Consider the following 21,327-nt stretch of genomic DNA (forward strand, 5'->3'; position numbering starts at 1 on the left):
AAAAAGGCAAAAACTATGAGAATAAAATTGTCAAGCTTTTTTGTGTTAGTGAAAAGAGGCATCATCTCACTAGTTACATAGCCATGTCTTTTTGGACCATTTCAAGATGGTTGAAACCATTATTGGTGTACCATTCTTTGAAAAAAAAAAAAAAAATGACCAGAACATTAAAGGCAAAACTTGCCTTCTTTGAAAACATGAATAGTATAGCTTTAAAAGCTTAGAGGTTAAAATAAACAACAATGGAAACGAAACGGAAAATCTCTTAGCCCCTACTAAATATTTGGCGCGTCATCCACAAATTTGCTGCAGTTATTGTTGTTTCTCCAACGTAAGACTCCGATACCCATAAGACTTAGCGGTCTGAAATCAGTCATGTGATTTCACCGATGACCAAGAAGCTTCGACAACAAACATTATCGTGTTGTACGGTATATTGAATGCTTTCTTCATGAACCATTATTTTCCACTCTTAGCTAATATGTATTTAACGTTTTGAGATAAAATAACGATTGGACATAACGCTATTTGTCATCACAATGGCGGAAGTGGAGGAGCAGGTAAGCTAACAGGCTAATTTTGATATATTAATGTACAGTTTTATAATTTCATTACGGAGTTTATTCTATTAAAATGGCAGGTTGACCTTTTAAGGAATGTTCAGTTAGTTAGTTATTTAATTTGGAGTACGTAAGATACATACCTGAGAAGCAGTAGCTATGCTATTGCGAGATTTCTGTAATTCTCTCAAATTTAGACCACAATCACAAGTATTTATCATCCGATCTGGCACTGAAAAGTTTGTTTGTTTAAAGAAACTCTATGTGTTTTTATTTTCCAGGAAAGGAAGCAGAGTGGGGAATTCACAGATGAATCTGAGGTAAAGCTCGTCATTACATCATTTTGTACTGATGCTTTCTTTCTCTTTCAAAAAGAGAAGCAGGGGAAATGAGTTTGAGTAGTTTGGTATGAAGGTAAGCTTATAGAGAGGGAAAAAACAACACAAGGCAGAAATGTCATGCAGTTGCACCAGTATGTCGGCACAGAAATGCATCAACAACATATTGTTAGCGTCAGAGGGGTGTGCATAGTTCTGTCAAGCCTGGATGATTTTTAACTTGTATAAAGCTCTGTGTCCGCTGAAAGGACTGTAATACATCAACACAGCTTGATCCCCGAAGGATCTTTGTCAGAGTTTGAGAGGTGTCAAACAGTCATGAATTACAGATGGTTTTCCAGATCTTTCAACATTATGACTGAACTTTGGCATGTTACAGTACACCTGTGCTCCGGAGAATCACACACGGACTAAATAAAACATGACTTCTACACGGGAGCCAGGGAGGAAGCTGATTTTTCAGTTTCTGCACGGGAAGCAGAGCTAAAATAAATTATTAGAGGTCGGTTATGTACGTTTCTCTCAAGCAAGTCACAGTGAGCTGAAGAAAAGCATGGAAATCCATAAATTATGTGGAATATTTGATCCAATTTATGTTGCTGTTTCTGCATAAAATATAAAACCGGCTTTAATAAATGCTGCTTTTGAATGCAGCAATTACATATTATAAACTGTGTGTAACACAGATACATTTTCCAGTGTCTTATCCACTGTAAAGTCAGAGAGAAATTCTTTTAGTTCATTTTCAAATTCTCCTTATTTTAAGTCTGACTGAAAATGTATTATATTCTGAAGAGCCATTTTGCTCTCAGGCCAGCTAAAAAAAATGTGATCAAAACCTCAAATGTCACATCCCCTTTTGAAAAGACATTTTATAAATTTTGATAAATAGCTACTTTAGGAAATTTGTTACTTGTTTTCAAAGAACAACAATTTTATCTCTATTTTTATGAATAAACATCAAATTTTGCAACAAGAGGTAAATATATACTTTTTCTGTGGGATGGAGTTTATTTATAGGAAAAGGAAATATATACATTTTTAATGGTTTCTATTTACTTTTTACTATGAAATTAATATTTTTAGAGTCCCTGTGATTTCTGCTTGTAACTTTGACTTGTTTGCATTTTCTTGTGCATCATTGAGAAAGAACTACTTTTAGATATGGGATGTGATTTCTTCTTGAAATCACCTCATTTAAAGTGATAAACTCTTAAACCAATTTAGAGTGCATTCACACCATATCTGTTTAGTCCACTTTACTCAAACTCTGGTTTGTTTGCCTAGAAAGTCCAGTTTGTTTGGGAAGGTATGAGTGGACAATCGAATTATTATGTGGACCAAAAAAAGCGAACACTGTTTGACATTGCACTGTCAAAGCGAACCGCAACTGCTGAAAATGCAAGAAAAGTTGCAATTTTGGTTCCTAGTTGAACCAAATCTACTATGAGGTGTGAAAGCACACTCTATCCCCTTGTATGGTGATTAGTCAGCCTGTCAGATTGCGTGATTTATTTTCTGTTGTAAAATTTTTTAAATTTGAATACAAACTGTTTAGGGTTTTGCGATGACCAGAAGCCAAATTTTATTGGTATGTTAATAAAGTATTTCAGGTTTTGCTGGAGTCTTCACCTCACCAGATCTTTGTCCTTCTCCTTCTGGCTCCTTCTGGCTCCTTCTGGCTCCTTCTGGCTCCTTCTGGCTCAACCTGACTCCACTTTGGGAGTCTGGTTGAGCCAGAAGTTTTTAGATCTCTGCATCTTCTTGTGAAGACGGTGGATTTGGGGTCACTTCTGTTTTACATTACACTTGAAAGTATTACTTCTGAATCTATTTGCTGTCCAAACTTGCATGTTATATTTAACACAGCTGGATGGTTAGCTACATGCCACATTATTTTCTTGATATTGAAGTAATTATCGCCTCAATCTTTGTCGAGTGTAATCCTTCTGTCCTGTTTTATGCTTCAGGTAGAATGTTATCCTTGACGCCGTCACATTAAACGGTTCAGCATGTTGTGCAAAAAAGCAGCATAAACGATTACAACACAAAACCCAGTTCTTTAGTTGACAAAAACAAAAAGCAACTTACAAGAGATAGCAAAACTTTTAAAATGGGTATTTTCTCTGTGGGGATGAAGTTTGCCTTTGTTGTTTGATACGCCTTTGAAATCCGTGACAAATGCCCTCGCATCAGAAATCTCACAACCAGAATACACAGGAAATAGCCTAGATATGGCGTTGTTGAGTGGGGAAGGATTGTTTTTGAAAATAACATTTTTTCCACGCTATTGTCCCCCACCTCCAAGCCAGAAGCACATAATGGCAGACAATGTTTTGAGTTGATGCACCCTCTGGGCAACCACAGACTGTGCAGCATTGGTTATAAACTGAATTATGAGTAATATTCAAGCTGTGACCGGCCTCCAATGTGGACTCATGCTGGAAAGTGTAACACAGTAGAATACCTTAAGTTTGTCTTATGAAAACAATAAATGCATGTATTTCACTGGGGACGAGCAGTACCAAGAAAAGAGAGATGATTCTTTTTCATAAAGCATTTCATGCAAATTAAAGCAAAAGCAGATGTGTGCACACTATCCTTTAAAAACGTATTGATTTACGGTAATACAGTGGTACTTGCTGTTGATTATAGTGAGGGAACATATTATACTTTACTTTTGCTGATTCTCTTATGGTGAATAAAAATATCTGTGAAAAAGTAAGGAAAATAACATGCTGTGTTAAATGTATTGTATTTTATATGTTTGCAGTTTTTTTTTCTATTACATTTGTTTTTCTGTGTTTGTGTGGTAAGGAGTTTGCATCATTCATGTGTTTGCAGTGTTTTGCCGTTTCTTACGTGTTTGCACCTGTCAGCCACCGTATTTTTTCCTGCTAAATGATAACATGGCCTCTCCTTACATATTATGTATTGTTTCCTTTGTTAAAACAAAGAAAACAAATGTTTCTGAATGTATACTTTTTTTTCTTTCTACTATGCTTGTACAGACACTAAAACTAAACTTTCCTGCCTTACATTCCAACCATTTCACTGATTTCAGTGGCTACTAACTACTGTTTGACATTGATGTTTTCAAAATGACAACAATCCGTTCATGAAAATAAGTAAATGCAAGTCACCAAGATTTGAGGACAGTTTAGAAATTATTTATTTATATTATGTTGAGAAATGAATTGTAGAAATGAATTGTTAACTTAACAGATTCATTTTTCACTTAAAAATTCTAGATAAAATTTTTACTACATTTGTGTTCCGAAACAAAAGTATTTAAAATCCAAACATGGTCTAATTGTATTTATGATAAAATCTGGACTCTGGATTCATTATAGTAATATCAAATGCTCATAGCTAATTATTGGTAATTCTTTCTTTAAAATGGCTTTAAATTATAACAATTGTGAGATGTAATGCAGTCTGCAGTAGTAAAATTAAACTTTAATTTTGGTGTTAAAAAAAACTTACATAAACCTTATGCAACCCAGAAATAACCAAGTAAACATGGTTGTTTCTGTCACTATTATGTAACACCATGAATTACCCTAAATATTTGGTGAAATCTGATTTGGCTCCATTATGCTGTGTGAATGAATTTATTCCAGGAAAGCTGATCTGAGCTGCTGGAGCTGAAAACAGGACAATTTTGGAAGAAACTCTTTTAGTGACTTCGTGAGACTTGAGACTGGGGTGGAGATTCACACTTCCTCAGGACAGTGACCTTAAACATTCAGCCTGAGCTATGACAGAAGGGTTTAACATGAAGTGTGTGTTTTTATAGAATTCAAACTAGATGGAGTTTTGGGTAGAACATATATATATAGAACACATTTATTATGTTAAGTGCAAAACGTATACGGTACATGTTTTTGTATATATTGGCTTGATTACTGCTCTCTGCATGTTTTTCTTTCAGAAAATTACCTTTTTTAGATTCTGTATACTCAGGTAAATGATTAATTAGTTGATGATTATTTCAATAATCAGTTCATTACGATTAACCCGATTAACTGTTTCAGCCCTACTTATAAGTACGGTAAGTATTTATCATTCCTGCCTAGCTTTCAAGAAAGTATCTTCAAGTCCTGTTTTCTGCAGCGTCTTCTGACTTATCTTTGTTTTCAACACAAAATACTAAATGGGGGACGCGTTGTATATTCCATCTCACTGCATGATGGGCCATTTTCCAAGAAAGCTCTCAGAAGTTTTAGAGGTGACCCCGTAGTAATGACTACCTTTTAAAAACATGTTTTGGTGAGAACCCATCTCCTGTCTCCACCAGGAGGAGGACAGTGAGGAGGAGCCCAAGCTGAAGTACGAGAGGCTCTCCAACGGGGTGTCTGAAATCCTCCAGTCCGATGCAGCCAGCTGTATGACCGTCCACGACAAGGTAAGGGTGATAATCCACCGCCCACAAGAGTGTTTCAGTTTCAAGTCCAATCATCTCTGGGGGGGATTTTTATTTTTTTTTCTGTTTACGCGTACATTTGAGAGATGCCATCTTCAAAGTTGGTTTTCGTCCCTTCTTGCTGAATCTGTTGAGGCAGGCCATTCTTTTCTCACCTAGCCTCCTTGCTTTGTCCCTCTCAGGGAGGTGCATCAGAAGGCACCATTGTCTTTTCCTCTGTTTTTTTCCCACTTCTTTCATATTTTTCACTCCTCCCTTACTCTCTGCTGAATGTAAGATTTTTTTTTTCTTTCTTTCTATTTTTTATTTTTTTTAAGAGAGCCACTCTTGGCGTGATGTTTAGCCGTCGTGGCACCACCAGCACACCCTCACGCCTGAGCAGAGCAAAAGTCAAGCCCAGTTACGTCTCCTCACCTGATGTTTTATTAACAACAATTGATTTTCATTTATTTATTTCTGCTTTGAGGATCCAGGCCTTTTTGTGTGTGTTTCCTGCACCTAAAGTAGCCACAAAGAAACACTGCATTTCTTAAATCATAAATTGGATCCAACTGTTTTTTTTTTTTTGTTTGTTTTTTTTGTTGTAATTTTTGTGTTTGTGTACCTTTAGCCGTCCGGCTACATGTGTGGTCCCCGTGACAACCCCCTACACCCTCCAAAGCCAGCGGCAGCACACACCGCCTTATGTTGCCTCATATTTTAAGTGTCTGAATTGGAATTTCATTTGAACAATTCCCATCCTGATAAATCCCTTTAAAAGTCGCTCCGCCTCACAAGGCTGAACCTTTTATTTATTTATTTTTGGTTATTTTATTTGGGGAGATTGCAGGGGGCTCTGTCTGACATGCTCAGCTGTGCCTGTAAATATAAGCATTTCATTATAGACTGCACTGAAGCATGGTGGGCTCGCCGCACATCCACATGCTGCTCAGGAAGGGAGGGGGATTAGGAGACAGCATGCAGCAGGGGCCAGGCTGGAAGAACACACACTTAATCTAATGCTAGAAGCCCCCCGGTTTCTGTAATTTTTTTTTGTCCCCGTGGATCTGCACGCACACACCCACACATCCACAGCCATATGGACTCATGCGTCCCTGCTGAAGCCTTAAAACACAGAAACCAGTTGCTGCTCAGGAGAAGAAATGAGTCAATCCTGGAAAAGAAGGTGATTGGGTTGCAAGAGGAGCATGTAGAGTGCATTTATTATGCTTAAGCATTTTAATTTGAGGGGGGGAAATGCCATTTCACACTGTCTGCTTTAATAAATAGGGCTTTTCCACTCCCTGCAATTTCACAGCTTTGCCTCCAAGCCCACCCAATCCCCACTATGACCACGTTCCAGGAAATATTTTTTATCCTTTCCCACAGCCAACTTTTTTTTCTTCTTAAAATTGTTAAATATCTCCTTGTTCAACTCACTTTTTGTCTTTTTTTTTCAGTTTCTTGCTCTAGGAACTCATTTCGGAAAGGTTTTCCTGCTGGACATTCAAGGAAATGCCACTCAGAAATATGATGTTGTGAGTATGAAGTTATACGTTATATGTTTTGCCATGTTGTATTTTAGCAATCAACAATCATTGGAAGTGTTTGATCACTGTGATGCCAATAAATTTTTTCCATTGATTATTACAAATGGCACAGATCATTTTTGGCATGCCCTTTTTTACAAGTTTCATATAGTTTTATTATCTTTTGAGAGAATGTAAAAAAATAAACCTACCAGGAGTATGCATAATTTTTAGTTAAACTGTAACCTAAAAAGTTGTTTGTAATTTTTATAGGTTGATCAGAGCATCAACGGAGTTTTCATGAGTAATCCTTAACTCAGTCATTTGAAGGGAGGTACAGGGGCCCAAAATGGGAGCAACAGCACATATCTGCCAGCTGAGAAGTAAATCTGCTCATATCTACAGTCCAAGGCACAATCATAAAAGTTTAACTGGAACTGGTTAAAAGGAACATTTTGCAGGCACGCACTGTGAGTAAGAAGATGAGGGAATCTCAAAGGCTTGCTGTTGGAGCTATAAGCAGCAGTTAAAGTGACATCTAGGGTCACAGAGTCGCCATAACAACAGCTGGTTTAAGGTTTTTGTACACCTTTTACAGGGACGCCTTTAAATACTGGAGGGCGCTACAAGTCCTTTTATATTCTCGGCTTGTATAAAGAGAAAGAAATTCAGATTGTCTTGGTGACTTAAAGGCTAGACGGAAAAATTCTGCCACGTTAAATCTACTCCATTTGTAAAAAGCTAATCACAGTTCATACAAAGCCTATTTTGTCAAAATTTTTGCAGCCGTCACTTTAGAAAAGTCTTTAGTGTGCATTTATTTAACCAGGAAGTCCAATTGAAATCATAAACCTCTTTTACAGAGAGCCTAGATAGCAGCTTATGATTTTATTTACTGGCTGATTAACAGATTTTTGTTAATCTGAAACAGATGTGTTAAAGCAAAGAAACATTTACAACATGCAGCTTTGAGAACCAGGGTATAGAGAAACTGAAGCATTCTCAATGCCTTTTAGTACGGAACAATATATCACCATTGCAATATTGATGCGTGCAATATTATTCACATGCCAAAGAACTTTGTGAAGTAATATGTAATCCAAGTTTTATGAATTTGTATTTTATCTGTTCCTGGGAAGCCTGTGTGACATTTTAGCCCAATCACATTGGCTCTTTACAACTTTGACTTAAAAGAGTCAAAATGAACTATTTGTACCTCATAAATGCAATAGATTAAATCCGTCGTTATCGCAGCATTAATGTTTACAATTAGAAGGGATGTCTGGGATGCAAGACTCAATAGCAAATTATTTTTCTAGTGCTGTGAATGCAAATCCTATAATGTTTTTGACCTGTTGGGTATCTTTCACTGCCGTTGATGCCGACACTTCTCGTATATTTTTAGTGGATTAGATGCTAAAGCTGCTAAAGAGTCAGGAGAATTTGAGTTATTTCTAGTCAGTGTCATTATTATAATATTCAGTCATGCTATCACAGTTAAATGTTTTCCTGATATACATGTGATGGTTATGTGAAACATTTTAAAATGTGAGATCATTTAAGGTTTTTTCAGAATCGGGTTAATTAATAATTTCCCTCATAGCATTTCCAATGTTGTTCTAGTTAATTGTGTGGAGATGTGCTTCAAATACTTAGGACTTTGCCTAACTCTGTTACAGTTTACCATATAAAACCCACATTTACCATAAAGCTTTTGAGAGTTGGGTGTCAATCAGGGAAATAAATTAAACATTTTTAGTCTGTTTCGTTTGATAAACATAATAGAGAGAAGATGTTTTTTTATTACCGTATTTTCCGCACTATAAGGCGCACCTTCAATGAATGACCTATTTTAAAACTTTTTTCATATACAAGGCGCACCGCATTATAAGGCGCATAGAATAGACGCTACAGTAGAGGTTGTGGTTACGTTATGCATCCATTAAATAGAGCTGCGCTAAAGGGAATGTCAACAAAACAGTCAGATAGGTCAGTCAAACTTTATTAATAGATTACAAACCAGCGTTCTGACAACTCTGTTCACTCCCAAAATGAATAAACAGCTGTTTTATTATTTTCCCCGAGGTAAAGTCAGTGACGTGGTAACATGTAGTGCAACATTTATATCACATAGTGGAGGGGAACCTTTCCTCGATTCAATAAACACGTAAAAAACAGTCTGATGCTGTTACGGTAAATCAAATGTTTGTGCAATCACAATATAGTAATGCTCTAAATAGTGCAAAGCAATAACAATATCATCATCATCATCATCATCATCATCAAACTTTATTTGTATAGCACATTTCAGCAGCAAGGCATTTCAAAGTGCTTTACATCAAATCAAACACAAAAATACAATGCAACATAGAATCAACAATAAAAACAATATCAAGTCAGATTCCGTCAATAAACTTGCAACTGATTACGTTTCAAATACAACTCTAAACAAGTGGGTTTTTAGTTGAGATTTAAAGGAAGTCAGTGTTTCAGCTGTGTTACAGTTTTCTGGAAGTTTGTTTTGAACACTTACAGTCTATAACTTTGGACTTGTTTTTGTAATCTAAAAGCATTATTAGTGAACAAATCACAAAGCTTCCTTAGGTTACTTATATACTAATTTCTTTATTTTTATGGTGATTAAAACCAGAAACATTTAGTTGGTTGTACTGAAATTTCATGGCCTCTCAGAAATGCTATTTTTGCCGTCTGCAGAGTTCAGTGAAGATCAACCAGATCAGCCTGGATGAAAGCGGGGAAAATGTGGGCATCTGCTCTGAGGACGGGAAGGTGAGATCCATCTGTCCATCAGTGCAGGCTGCACATTCTTGGTCCTACAGCTTCTTTCCAATCAGTCGTTTTCCATCTTTAAGCTCCTCTTATCAGCCTCAAACTTTATGTTAATGATCTGAAAGTTTGGAGACAATTCTTCCACATTTAGAGCATTAACCTGGAGTTTTATCTCCACGCAGATCCGCACATAAATTTTTGTCGCAGAATTTTGAAGAGCAGTTTAAAGGCTTGCACGCTGATGCGTTGATCTGTCAGTCAGCCATCAGCCCTTCCATGGGTGTCATCTCCATGTTCTTGCTGTTATCTTGTCTCTTTCCATCATTATCACTACCCTTCATGGATGCAGTCAAGATATGCTCTGTGATATGGCGCTGTCCCCCTACTTTCAGCAAAAACAAGATCTTGTCGCATAAAAAAAATGCAGCAGACAATTAAAGCAGATGCAACAACAGTTGTTCACCGCCAGTAATTCAGTTTGCTGTTAATCCTTTGAAATTTAACTTAATCCGTAATCATCAATGCGAAAAAGTAGAGAGCATCTAAGTTTTATAATATTCCTCAGTCTTGGGAGAAACATGCTCAGATGGCCTACTGTAGCAAACTGAAGCAGTGGTCAAGTCCAAGATTAGGACTTCTAAAGCCTTCAGGGTGTAAAAAAATCAGCTTCTCCACTAATTGGTGACCCAAAGGAAGAACAGGGCACCAATCACACTCTTTTCCAACCACTTTTTTCCCCGCTGGCCTTGGATAGTTGCAGAGACAGCAATTAAAGGAGAAGCGTTCAGTAATTCACCTCTGCGTTTGTGTTTCTGCTGGCTCATCTCTGTTCCAGGTTCAAGTGTTCGGCCTCTACACAAGAGAGGGCTTCCATGAGAGCTTCGACTGTCCTGTCAAAGTATGTTTTTGCCCCCCTTGTAACTTCTTTTATCATCTTGCAAAAGTATTCACACCCCAAGCTTAGGTCTAGGCAATATGACTATAATATTTTACAGAATATAGTCATAGTTTTTGCAGAATAAAATGCATAATTTTCACTGGAAAAAGTATTAAAATTGTGTTGTTTATTGAGAATAAAACTTTGATAAATGGTCTGAGGTTGGATGCAGTGCTCCAGCAGACATTTGAAGTCCAGCTATTTTGAAGTCTTAAGTGGATTTAGATCATTATATTACACACGTGAACACTTTTTAATATTTAGGTGACTTCTTAGGCAGGTTCTTTTATTTACGATGCTGAATGGTAATGCACACAAATATATATTTTTTATTTGTTTTTGTAAAACATTTTACAGACCATGTATTATTTTCTCTGTACTTTTTCAAAAAATGCACAACTTTGTGTTGATCAGTCTTACAAAACGTTATTAAATATGTTAAAGTTTGTGTTTGTAAAGTCTTAAGCTCAGAGGGAAAAGCAGTGAATGTTAGTGATGGTAAAATCTCTTTTCATTTTGCAGGTTGTTGCTTTACACCCTCAGTTCAGCAGATCAAACTACAAGCAGTTTGTCACCGGGGGCAACAAGGTAGGTTTAAACCGTACTTTCCCCCTCCCACAAAGCGGTCATTACATACAGTTTTCAGCGTTTATAGAAATTTTTCTGCCGTAATAATTCCTTCCTGATTGCGTCCGGGTGAAACCGATTCCCATAAAAAAAAAAACGAAGTGACTTTGGCCTGGCTGGGAAAGCAGAACTCGGGCCTTTTGTCTAGTGTGAAAGGCTCTTACTTTTCTGTCTCTTTGCTGGAGTGCTCTCGCCACAGCCGCCCATTTTCACAAAGTGCTATTCTCTCCGCAGTGTTTCAAAAGCAACGCTTTACGAGCGCAGCAAATAGATGCTATTATAAAGAGGCTACATAGTCTTAGGGTTGTCTTTGGAAGACATGTATAGGGTGAGATAAATTTGAACATTAGATTTGATTTCTTCCTCCTCAGAAAAAACATATGCCTATTAAAAATGGATATAGTACAATACAGCTTTGATCTCACGTCATAAATAAGGTGCGCTGACATTTACACAGCAGTGTAAGGAAAACTTTCTCCGTAAAACTCCATTATTAGCAATACTTTGCCATTTTCCTTCAATTGCTGCTGATTCCTCTCCTTTCCATGTTGTGAAGGCCTCCACAAGGTGCCTTGGATGAAAATCAATAAGCTTCAACGGGCGCCAGATCCTGTCAAAGGAAATTCAATTTTGTCTCCCCAGTTCTTTTGTCGTATCATCTCTTTGTAGAGCAAACTGTTTATCAACATAGCCCAAATGCTGAATTAGAGCGAATTCTACCTCTTTGGGAACAAATCTGCACCTCTTTAGGCTGGCGGGGGAGGGAGGAGCTTTTTGTCCAACTTTATACAGTTAGGATGCCGACAATGTGGAGACTGTGCAGGAGATGAATCCGACATGAGGCTATGAATTCCATCTATAATAACACAGATGCTGATTTTTAAATATTCTTCATTCTATACCTATCTCATTGTCCCCAATAAATGGTGTGCAGCCAAAAGAAGCAGTTGGCATCATTATGAGAGATGTGAAATCATGCCTTTAATGCAACACATTTCCAACACTGCCTTTATGGCTTCCACATAGTCTGCTTGCAAAATTTGTCAACCCATATGTGCGTCCAGAATGACTTCTTCCATCAGTGAACTTGAAGCTTGTCCTGCTTCACTGGAGTCGAATGAACAATCTGTCTTAATTTTCCTTGTGCCAAAATACTCTTGAGTGAAATTAAGTCTGCACACAAAAAGGAAAAAGCAGGTTTTATGTCATTATGTACAGTTTGAATTGAATTTATGAGACTTCTAGTGGTACTTAACAGGGTGAGCTACTGTTGCATCAGTGCAATATGCTGTTAATCTACTGCCCTCTGTAGGTTCCACTGCATTACTGCGCTCTAGAGGTTGAAGTCACAACCTCTATCAAAACTTCCACTTTTGATAATACTGTTACTACTATTTTTTTAATGTATTTTGAGATTTTATGTGATAGACCAAAACAAAATGATACTTAATTCAGATATGTAAATAAAATGAAGCTTTTTAGAATTAAAAACACTCTTAATACCAATTACTAAAATCAGCTGCCTTAAAAACGCATAAAATTAGTTAATAGTGTCAGTGTTAGGGGTTGTGTTAACCATCTATTTTCTGTCTATTTTTTTGAAACAGGGGAGGAAGTTGTGAGACTGTATGTTCAGGTCACAGCAAGAAAATCGTTCATAATTTTATTCCAATCATTTCATGTCATTGTGTATGTGTAGTTATTGGGGCCACAGTCAGTGGTTTTTGTCACAGTGGAAAAAAACCACTGTCATCACACATCTGCTTGTTGTGTGATGACACGATGTGAATTGAATGTCATTATTGTTTTTAAAAGTGACAGGTAAAAAAAAAGATTGACTGGATTTTGTTTTTTTGTCCTCTGTCAGTCAAAATGACGAACCACTAAAAAGTCTAGTGCAACCTCTGGTCAGTGTGTTGCTGGTTCTCAGTGTAAATGTTTTGTGAAGGCCTCAGAAATTTGGCATAGAACAATAAACAGCAGCAGGCCAGGCGTAAGATTGTAAAATCTCAAGCTTTGAACAACAAACTCAATACTCCTCAATCAAGAGTACGTGATAACTGCAATCCTGCCAAAGTGAAGGAAAGAGGATGGAAAGAACAACATCGTGGAGGGAAGAAAGTTTTGTTTTTCAGGCAGATTTGAAGCTGGTAAATCCTGAAATCTGATTTCTGCGCTGAAGTAACAGGGAAATGTTAGTTTCAAAGAAATTATTACTTAGAAGAGCTTTTTCTTTTGATATAGTCAATGCATAGTCATGCGTTAAAATATCCTAGTCAAAGTCCAGACCAAAATCTTTTGGCAGCACTGGAAAATTTGTTTATTTGTCCTCCTGGAAATGGTCCTTGTAAAAAATGATGTCCTGTGCAGAACAGATAACATGTTACTTGCTACTTTATGTGGATTAATCACATAAAATTTCATTAAAATCCAAAGAAAGGTTCATTGTCAAAATGTGGAAAGGTCCAGTAGGTATGAATAGTTTTACAGCCACTGTCCAGTAAGACTCTACACCTGCTTTTCTCCTTTAAGTTGCTCCTGTATGAAAGAAACTGGCTGAATCGCTGGAAGATGCTGGTCCTGCATGAAGGAGAGGGAACAATCACTAACGTGAAGTGGAGAGCCAACCTGATAGCCTGGGCCAACAACTTGGTGAGCAACAGCTTCACCAACCTCAAGCCTCCTGTGATAACTGCAAGGATGCTTATGTTGGAAAAATGTTTTCCAGGGAGTAAAAATCTATGACTTCAGCACCAAGCAGCGGATCACCAATGTGCTGCGGGATAACGTGAGTCTGCGGCCCGACATGTACCCCTGCAGCCTGTGCTGGAAAGACGACACTTCTCTCATCGTCGGCTGGGGAACTTCCATCAAGGTCTGCTTCTTGTTCATTTCAGAACTTATTTCAGACACTACCAGCTGCATGTGTAAACATCGTCTTGTTGTTTCTCCTCAGATTTGTGCAGTGAAAGAGCGAAATCCTACTGAAATGAGGGATCTGCCCAATCGCTATGTGGAAATAGGTAAATGAACCATGCAGCAATTGAGCAAATACTATATCTGCTGAAGTTTTACAGAGGTTCACCTAACATTTCTCACCAGTTCTGTGTGATTTAGAAATTGTCCTTCTTTTTCAGAATTAAGAGTACAGAAATTAGTGGATGCATTTATGTCTGGTTGTTGTTGATTATACAATTAATGCAACTAAACTAATGAAGAACAATTACAATTTCAGTGTCAAGAATACATTTATATTGAAATGTATTTATCACATCCATAAAGTACTTTTCTTGTAATCGTGTAGCTTGGTGGTAATGAAAACGGCCCTATTTATTTTGCCTCTACAAAAAGATATTTCTTTCTTTTTGTTTTCTTTTGTTGTAGTTTAGTTTTCTAACAAAAAACTAAACATTATGTTTGGGTTTTATTTATTACATTATTTTTGGTTTTGTGTACACTAAGATATATAGATATAATATATCTATATCTTCAAATGATCTGATATTTATTTATCTTTTATTGTTTTTAATTTTATTCTGTCAATTGATCATTCTAAAGGTAATAATAAAGCTAAGGTTTAGTATTAATTATTAGATAGAATCAAGGAAAAGGTATCAAAGAATTGAAATATTTAACATTTCGCACCCTAAATGTAACTCCTAACATTTGGCTCCTTCCAGTGTCTGCATTTGAGACGGAGTTCTTCATCTGTGGTTTGGCGCCTCTGGCGGATCAGCTCGTCACCCTGTTTTTTGTGCAGGACCCCATGAACCAGATGGTAAAGCTATACCACATGTGTGCATTAACAGACCATAAAGACAGAGAGGATTAGGAGGATAACCCGTTACGTCTGCATGCAGGATGAAGAGGATCGTGCACGGCCTCGTCTCGACATCATCCAGCCTCTCCCCGAAAGCTGCGAAGAGATCTCCTCAGATGCTCTGAGTGTTCGCTTCTACCAGGACAACGAGTGCAGGGATTACCGCCTCGGTGAGAACATCAAACTCGCCCTGGGAGAAATGTCACCCTGCCTTCTTCTGCAGTCTGATTTTATTATACTTCGACCACCAAATGTCAGCGGTAATGCTCTGCACGCAGAGCCATAAATGTATTTTCATTAACAGAGCATTCAGAGGGAGAGTCACTCTTCTACATCATCAGTCCCAAAGACATCGTTGTGGCTAAAGAGCGAGACCAGGACGACCACATCGATTGGCTGCTGGAGAAGAAGAAATATGAGGTTTGTGTTGCTGAACTTTACCCAAAGGCTGCTAAAGGTTAAAAAGGAATGTCAAGAGTTTAATTCGGCATCTTTGTTGGAGACAGGAGGCGCTGATGGCTGCAGAGATCAGCTTCAAAAACATCAAGAGGCACGATGTTCAGAAAATAGGGATGGCTTACATCAATCACTTAGTAGAGAACGGAGACTATGATGCTGCTGCCAGGTCGGTACTGAGTTTGTTTCAGGTTTACACTGGAGATAGAAACAAGCGTGTTATTTCAAATGCAAAAATATATTCTAAAGAGAGAAATTTAGACAGATTTTGCCAGTTTAATCAAAACAATCTGAATCTAAATGTTTTTACTTAAAGAGAGCTAATTTGGGTATATTTACTAAAGATTTAAACATTACATTATCAGGGGGTTTTTGTTCTCTGATTTGTTTCATTGAAGTGCCAAAGATGTTCTTTTTCCAAAGTGGAATAATTATGGACATAAATCTTCACTGATTTTTAAAAGCAAAAGTTGGATGCACAAGTTTATAGTGTAGAAATTATACACAGATATATACGTAAGCTACTGTAATTGTTGTTGTCTAATTGGATATTTGGCCCAATGTCTGGATAAAGACTAAACTAAACTTAAAATGATAACCTCATACAAATTAGCTAAAATAAGATCTGGGCCTTTGGCGGTAATATGTGGTGCTTGAAGTTTGCCTGATTCACCTGGCAAACATCAAAACGTGGAACATCAAACTGTTTTCAAGTTTCCATCTAGCTTTTTATTTGAAATGGAGATTCTATTGAGGCTTGGCATTTTTCAGAATGAATCTGTATATCATGACCTACAATATTTTCTGGTTATTGTTGTGGGTATGAAAGGTTTTGCTTGTGCTTTCACTTGCAGAAAATGTCAGAAGGTTCTTGGGAAAAACATGGAGTTGTGGGAGAATGAGGTGTACAGGTTTAAAACCATTGGACAGCTGAAGGTTCCACTGATTTATTTCAAACAAACCAAAACATTTTTTTAAGTTACTATCATCTTCATATTTAACCTCTCCTTTACCCTCAGGCTATCAGTCAGTATCTACCGAGAGGAGATCTGCGTCTAAGACCGGCCATTTATGAAATGATCTTGCACGACTTTCTAAAAACTGATTATGAGGTGCTTTGTCTTCTTTTATGGTTATTTCATTGTAAAATGATGCATTTCAGTGATCACTTATTTACTCTCTATTTCTTCTTTCTTTTCTCAAAAAGGGTTTTGCTACACTGATCCGGGAATGGCCCGGAGAACTTTACAACAACATGGCCATTGTTCAGGCCGTCAACGATCACCTAAAGAAGGATCCCACCAACAGCACGCTGCTCACCACGTTGGCCGAACTGTGAGTGACCCTAACACATCCATCATTTTAGACGTTTAGCTAAAATTCTTAATACTTTTCCATTTGGTTTGTGATGCCACCTCAGGTACACTTATGACCAGCGCTATGACAGAGCCTTGGAAATCTACCTTAGGCTGAGGCATAAGGATGTCTATCAGCTGATCCACAAACACAACCTGTTCTCCTCCATCGAGGACAAGATTGTCCTCCTGATGGAGTTTGACAAAGAGGTGAGACAACAAAGCTGATATCTAATCAGATCTAAAAATGTGTGCACATCAACTGTTTATTGTAACCTTTCCACTTTTATTTTAAGATGCATCTTGCCCAACTTACCTTAGATATCTATATAAGTTGTGATAAGCTGCGTGAATTAGTTTGGACATGTTTAAACTAAAGCTTGGTTGAAACATTTCTTTTTGAATCCTTTAGCTAAATCCATTCTGTGCAGATAGGTTAGTAAGGTTCTAAATAACTTTACTGAGCGAAGATATCAGCTAAAAGAAGGGTTTAAAAAACATAGCTTGTAATAAAAACTGAAGGAAATATGGGACAACAGTGATATAACAAAAATGTTCTCCAAAAGCAATATCAAGATGAGAGAATTTTGTTTACAGAGGTTCCAAAAAATGCCTGTCGTGCTCTGTGTGTTACAACAATCAACAAGAGACATTTTCTTAAAATTAAAAATCACTAAATTGTCACTGTACTTTGTGGGAGTTGAATTTTATAGGTGAGTATGAGTTTCAAGGAGTGCATGCTCATACAACCAAATTATTGCAGCTTATTCACATTTTTCCAGCAAACTGATTTGTTTTCCTTTCAGGTACAGGATATATGTCACATTAGGAGTGGAAACTGTTAGGAAATGTTTTATGTTGTAACTTTATTATTTCTCAGAAACTTTGCATACAGTTCTGTTCACGTAATGTATAATCTTATGTTGCTAGAAAGCTGTTGATATGCTACTCGACAACGAAGACAAGATATCTGTAAGTCCACTTGGCGGTTTTGAATCCTTTTGTTCTTTACCGAAGTGCGCCCTCTGCTGACGTCTTCTTCCTTATTTCTTCTAACAGATGGACAAGGTGGTGGTGGAGCTAGATGGAAGGCCTGAGCTGCTGCATGTGGTAAGTTGATTTTTAACTGTTGAAGTCTGAAGGATCAAACTTTAATCAGAAAGTAAAGGTTTCGTCGCTCTTTCCGCATCCCAGTACCTCCATAAACTGTTCAAGCGGGATCACCACAAAGGCCAGAAGTACCATGAGAGACAGATCGGTCTGTATGCAGAGTACGACCGACCAAACCTCCTGCCTTTTCTGAGGGATAGCACCCACTGCCCTCTTGAAAAGGTGCGCCCTTCCCTGGAACATGTTAAAGTTAGTGAAGTTAGCAAAAAACAGTTCATAACCTCATCTTATTTTGACTTTTTTGCTCAGGCTCTTGAGATTTGCCAGCAGAGGAACTTTGTAGAGGAGACTGTCTTCCTGCTCAGTGAGTATTGACGGATGAACATGTTTGTTGTTGGAAATGAGAAAACTAATCTGCTCTGTTGCTCGCAGGCAGGATGGGGAACTGTAAACGAGCCCTCCAGATGATCATGGAAGAGCTGGGGGATGTGGACAAAGCTATAGAGTTTGCTAAGGAGCAGGATGACGCAGAGCTGTGGGAGGATCTCATATCTTACTCTATCGACAAGCCACGTAAGACGTCTCATCTCCACTGCTCTAATAGAAGCTTTAATCACCTTTTTACCATCTCAACGGATTCATTTCTTCTCATGGTGTGTTTTTGATTTCCAGCTTTCATCACTGGCCTCCTCAATAACATTGGCACTCATGTGGATCCCATTCTGCTCATCAAACGCATAAAGGAGGGGATGGAGATCCCAAACCTGAGAGACTCACTGGTGAAAATTCTCCATGACTACAACCTCCAGGTTTGTCCAGTTTTTGCTTCATCTAATCTTCTTTGCAAAAAAAAAAAGAATGAATGAATGTTCAAACATTGTCTATGATTCAATATACACTTTCTTATCTGATCCATTACGAAACTATTCAGACTTTTTCATATTTTATCATGTTACCATCACAGACTCAATTATATCAGGATTTATGTGGTGGATGACCACCAAGCACTGGATTACTATATAAAAATCTAAAATGTGTGACCTACATTTTTTAAAAACCACGTTCTGCTACAGCTACAGCTGTTAGTTTTGTGCAGTATATCTTCACCAGCTTTACCTGGATATGGAGGTCTCCAGTCTTTTACTGCCTCTATCAGTTTCTACCTGAATTTAACTCAATCTATCATCCTGTCGACTTTGACCAGCTTCTTTGTTCCATTCCTGCAGCGTGATGCTGCCACCGCTTTGCTTCACAATGGGAATGGTGTGTTCAGGGTGATGTCCAGTATTTGGTTTTCTCTACATTTAGTGTAGAGACCCAAACCTTTAGTTTTGCATCTCATCTGATCAGCTGTTTTGTCTTTTATTTGCTTCTTAAACACTAACATCTTTAAAAAGAACAGCCGAAGAAAACTTATTAAAAAATAAAAAGAACAGTTTATTTATACCCAAAATAAATGACATGTAAGTGGAATCTATTTACAACACATAGCACTCCAATTTGCGCACAAGTACCAGAGAACATAAAACACACTGACATTTGTGGTTTTAACATGGAAAAATGGAAAAAATAAAAAAGCTCAAGGCATTTGAATATTTTTACAAACTGTTACTACAGCTGGTGCAGTAAATATTTATATAAATTTTGATTAAAAAAGAAGTTCAATCCAGAAGTAAGTTTGCTTTGAGTTTGTTTTTAATTAATATATTCTGATTGATCCAAATCAGAAATTTCATAAGAGATATTTCTTAATGTAATAATCTTTAAATCAGCTTTTCTTTCACCCATGTCTAAGATTCTTCTTCGGGAAGGATGTAAAAAGATTCTTGTGGCCGATTCGCTCTCCTTGCTCAAGAAGATGCATCGGACACAGATGAGAGGAGTCCGGGTCGATGGTGGGTCTTTATACTGATGAAGTGGAGATAATGGACGTTAAACTAAACTCATAAAAATACTGTTTCTGTTTTGTTGTTTTAGAAGGGAACATCTGTGAGTCGTGTCACAGCGCCATATTACCCTCAGGTAACGGGACGCTGTTGCAGCTGCATCCAGCTGTGCTAACATTGTTTGTCTAGCCTGGATTTCTGTCTGTGTTTCAGATATGGCCCAGACGTTCAGTGTGGTGGTGTTTCACTGCAGACACATGTTTCACAAGGAGTGTTTACCATCTTCAGGAACTGTAGGTGGAATCTGTTAAGTTTGCATTATATCATTATTTGTTTTTCTTTCAGTTCTTTTTTTTTCATCTCTAACTTTCCTTCTCAGATTCCTGGGTTGCAGTTTTGTAACATCTGCAGTGCAAAGAGGCGAGGACCTGGAAGCGGAATACTTGAGATGAAAAAGTAACAGCTTTAGGCGCGTGCAACTATTGATCCTGTTTCTCTTTTTCTTCTTTTCTTCTCGATGCATTGATCAATAAAAATCCCTTTTCCCTCAGTTGCTGTATATTTAACTATAACAAGTGTAAAATGATGTGCTTTGTTTTGCTTCCCACTAATGTTATTTGCTGAAGAAGAATAAAATCATTCAAACTCTGTCTTCAGTTTGGATCTGATTGTTCGGCAGGTAACTAAATCCTGAGCAGGATAAAATTAACACAGACTGGAGACTTTGTCTGAGATGCAGAACAACAAGGAGCAAATGTAGCTATGTGACAATTATTTCTTTAATAAAAGAGATGGAGAAAATATGCCATAAAATAGTTTCATAATATCTAGTACAAAGAAAAATAAACCTACTCCTTAATGTTTATTCAATAAGCAGAATATGTGTGTAAACAAATATTGGCTACTCAATCACCATGATATAAACCTCACATTTTATATATTAAAATGTCACACTTTTTAAGATGTATTCCCTGAGTTCAGTCTGTTTTTGTAAATTTTTAAGGAATATGTATGAATAGATATTGAACCTGCAGAAACCAAACTGTTAGAAAGAGGGGTGGAAAACCATAGCTTACAAATCTTAGGGTTGTGTAAATTAAGGTGGTAATTTTCACAAGCAACCAGAATTTAATTTAATTCAAAAATGTAAATAACCCAAAAGGAAGATTCCGTATTGCAGTAACTCGAACCATCCAAGCTTCTTTGAAAAGTTATAATAGATGCTAGCGGCTGTGCACACAAAGGGTCTCTAGATGAATACTGCTATTCATGTCTCTACTTCTTCCTTCATGATTGAAATGGTGTTTACAAAGTCTTGATTTTCCCGTAATCTTCAATCATATCCTTCAGTTTCACTTTCAAGATAAAATAATTGTTCTGACACCATGTCATGAAGTTGTCACCAGCTCTGTGCTCAGGCTCTTGTTAGTCATACCAACCTCTTGAAAGTGCTTTATACCACACCCAACCACACTCACTCATACACATGTATGATGACTGGTAGGTAAGTTGTG

The 21,327-nt window shown here is 37.4% G+C and overlaps 1 protein-coding gene across 1 annotated transcript; it reads left to right on the top strand.

The window, feature by feature from the left end:
* Positions 1-347: 347 nt before the first annotated feature.
* Positions 348-20,463, top strand: vps41 (VPS41 subunit of HOPS complex). The gene is made up of 28 exons (XM_044104271.1): positions 348-560; positions 842-880; positions 5,199-5,306; positions 6,764-6,841; positions 9,548-9,622; positions 10,458-10,520; positions 11,082-11,147; positions 13,719-13,838; positions 13,915-14,061; positions 14,143-14,209; positions 14,867-14,964; positions 15,047-15,176; positions 15,311-15,426; positions 15,513-15,631; positions 16,317-16,398; positions 16,482-16,574; positions 16,670-16,797; positions 16,883-17,027; positions 17,748-17,789; positions 17,877-17,927; positions 18,012-18,149; positions 18,237-18,291; positions 18,360-18,500; positions 18,600-18,736; positions 19,723-19,822; positions 19,905-19,949; positions 20,027-20,106; positions 20,193-20,463. The coding sequence occupies exons 1-28, from the start codon at positions 540-542 to the stop codon at positions 20,271-20,273; spliced, it is 2,565 nt and encodes an 854-aa protein (XP_043960206.1). The 5' UTR covers positions 348-539; the 3' UTR covers positions 20,274-20,463.
* The last annotated feature ends 864 nt before the right edge of the window (positions 20,464-21,327 follow it).

This window comes from Gambusia affinis, linkage group LG21, assembly GCF_019740435.1.
Source record: "Gambusia affinis linkage group LG21, SWU_Gaff_1.0, whole genome shotgun sequence".
NCBI classification, from domain to species: domain Eukaryota; kingdom Metazoa; phylum Chordata; class Actinopteri; order Cyprinodontiformes; family Poeciliidae; genus Gambusia; species Gambusia affinis.

Coding starts and splice junctions, on each gene's coding strand:
- vps41 (XM_044104271.1), top strand. CDS start 540: ATGGCGGAAGTGGAGGAGCAG. Junction 14,210..14,866: donor CAATCGCTATGTGGAAATAG/GTAAATGAACCA, acceptor GGCTCCTTCCAG/TGTCTGCATTTGAGACGGAG. Junction 18,292..18,359: donor GGAGACTGTCTTCCTGCTCA/GTGAGTATTGAC, acceptor TGTTGCTCGCAG/GCAGGATGGGGAACTGTAAA.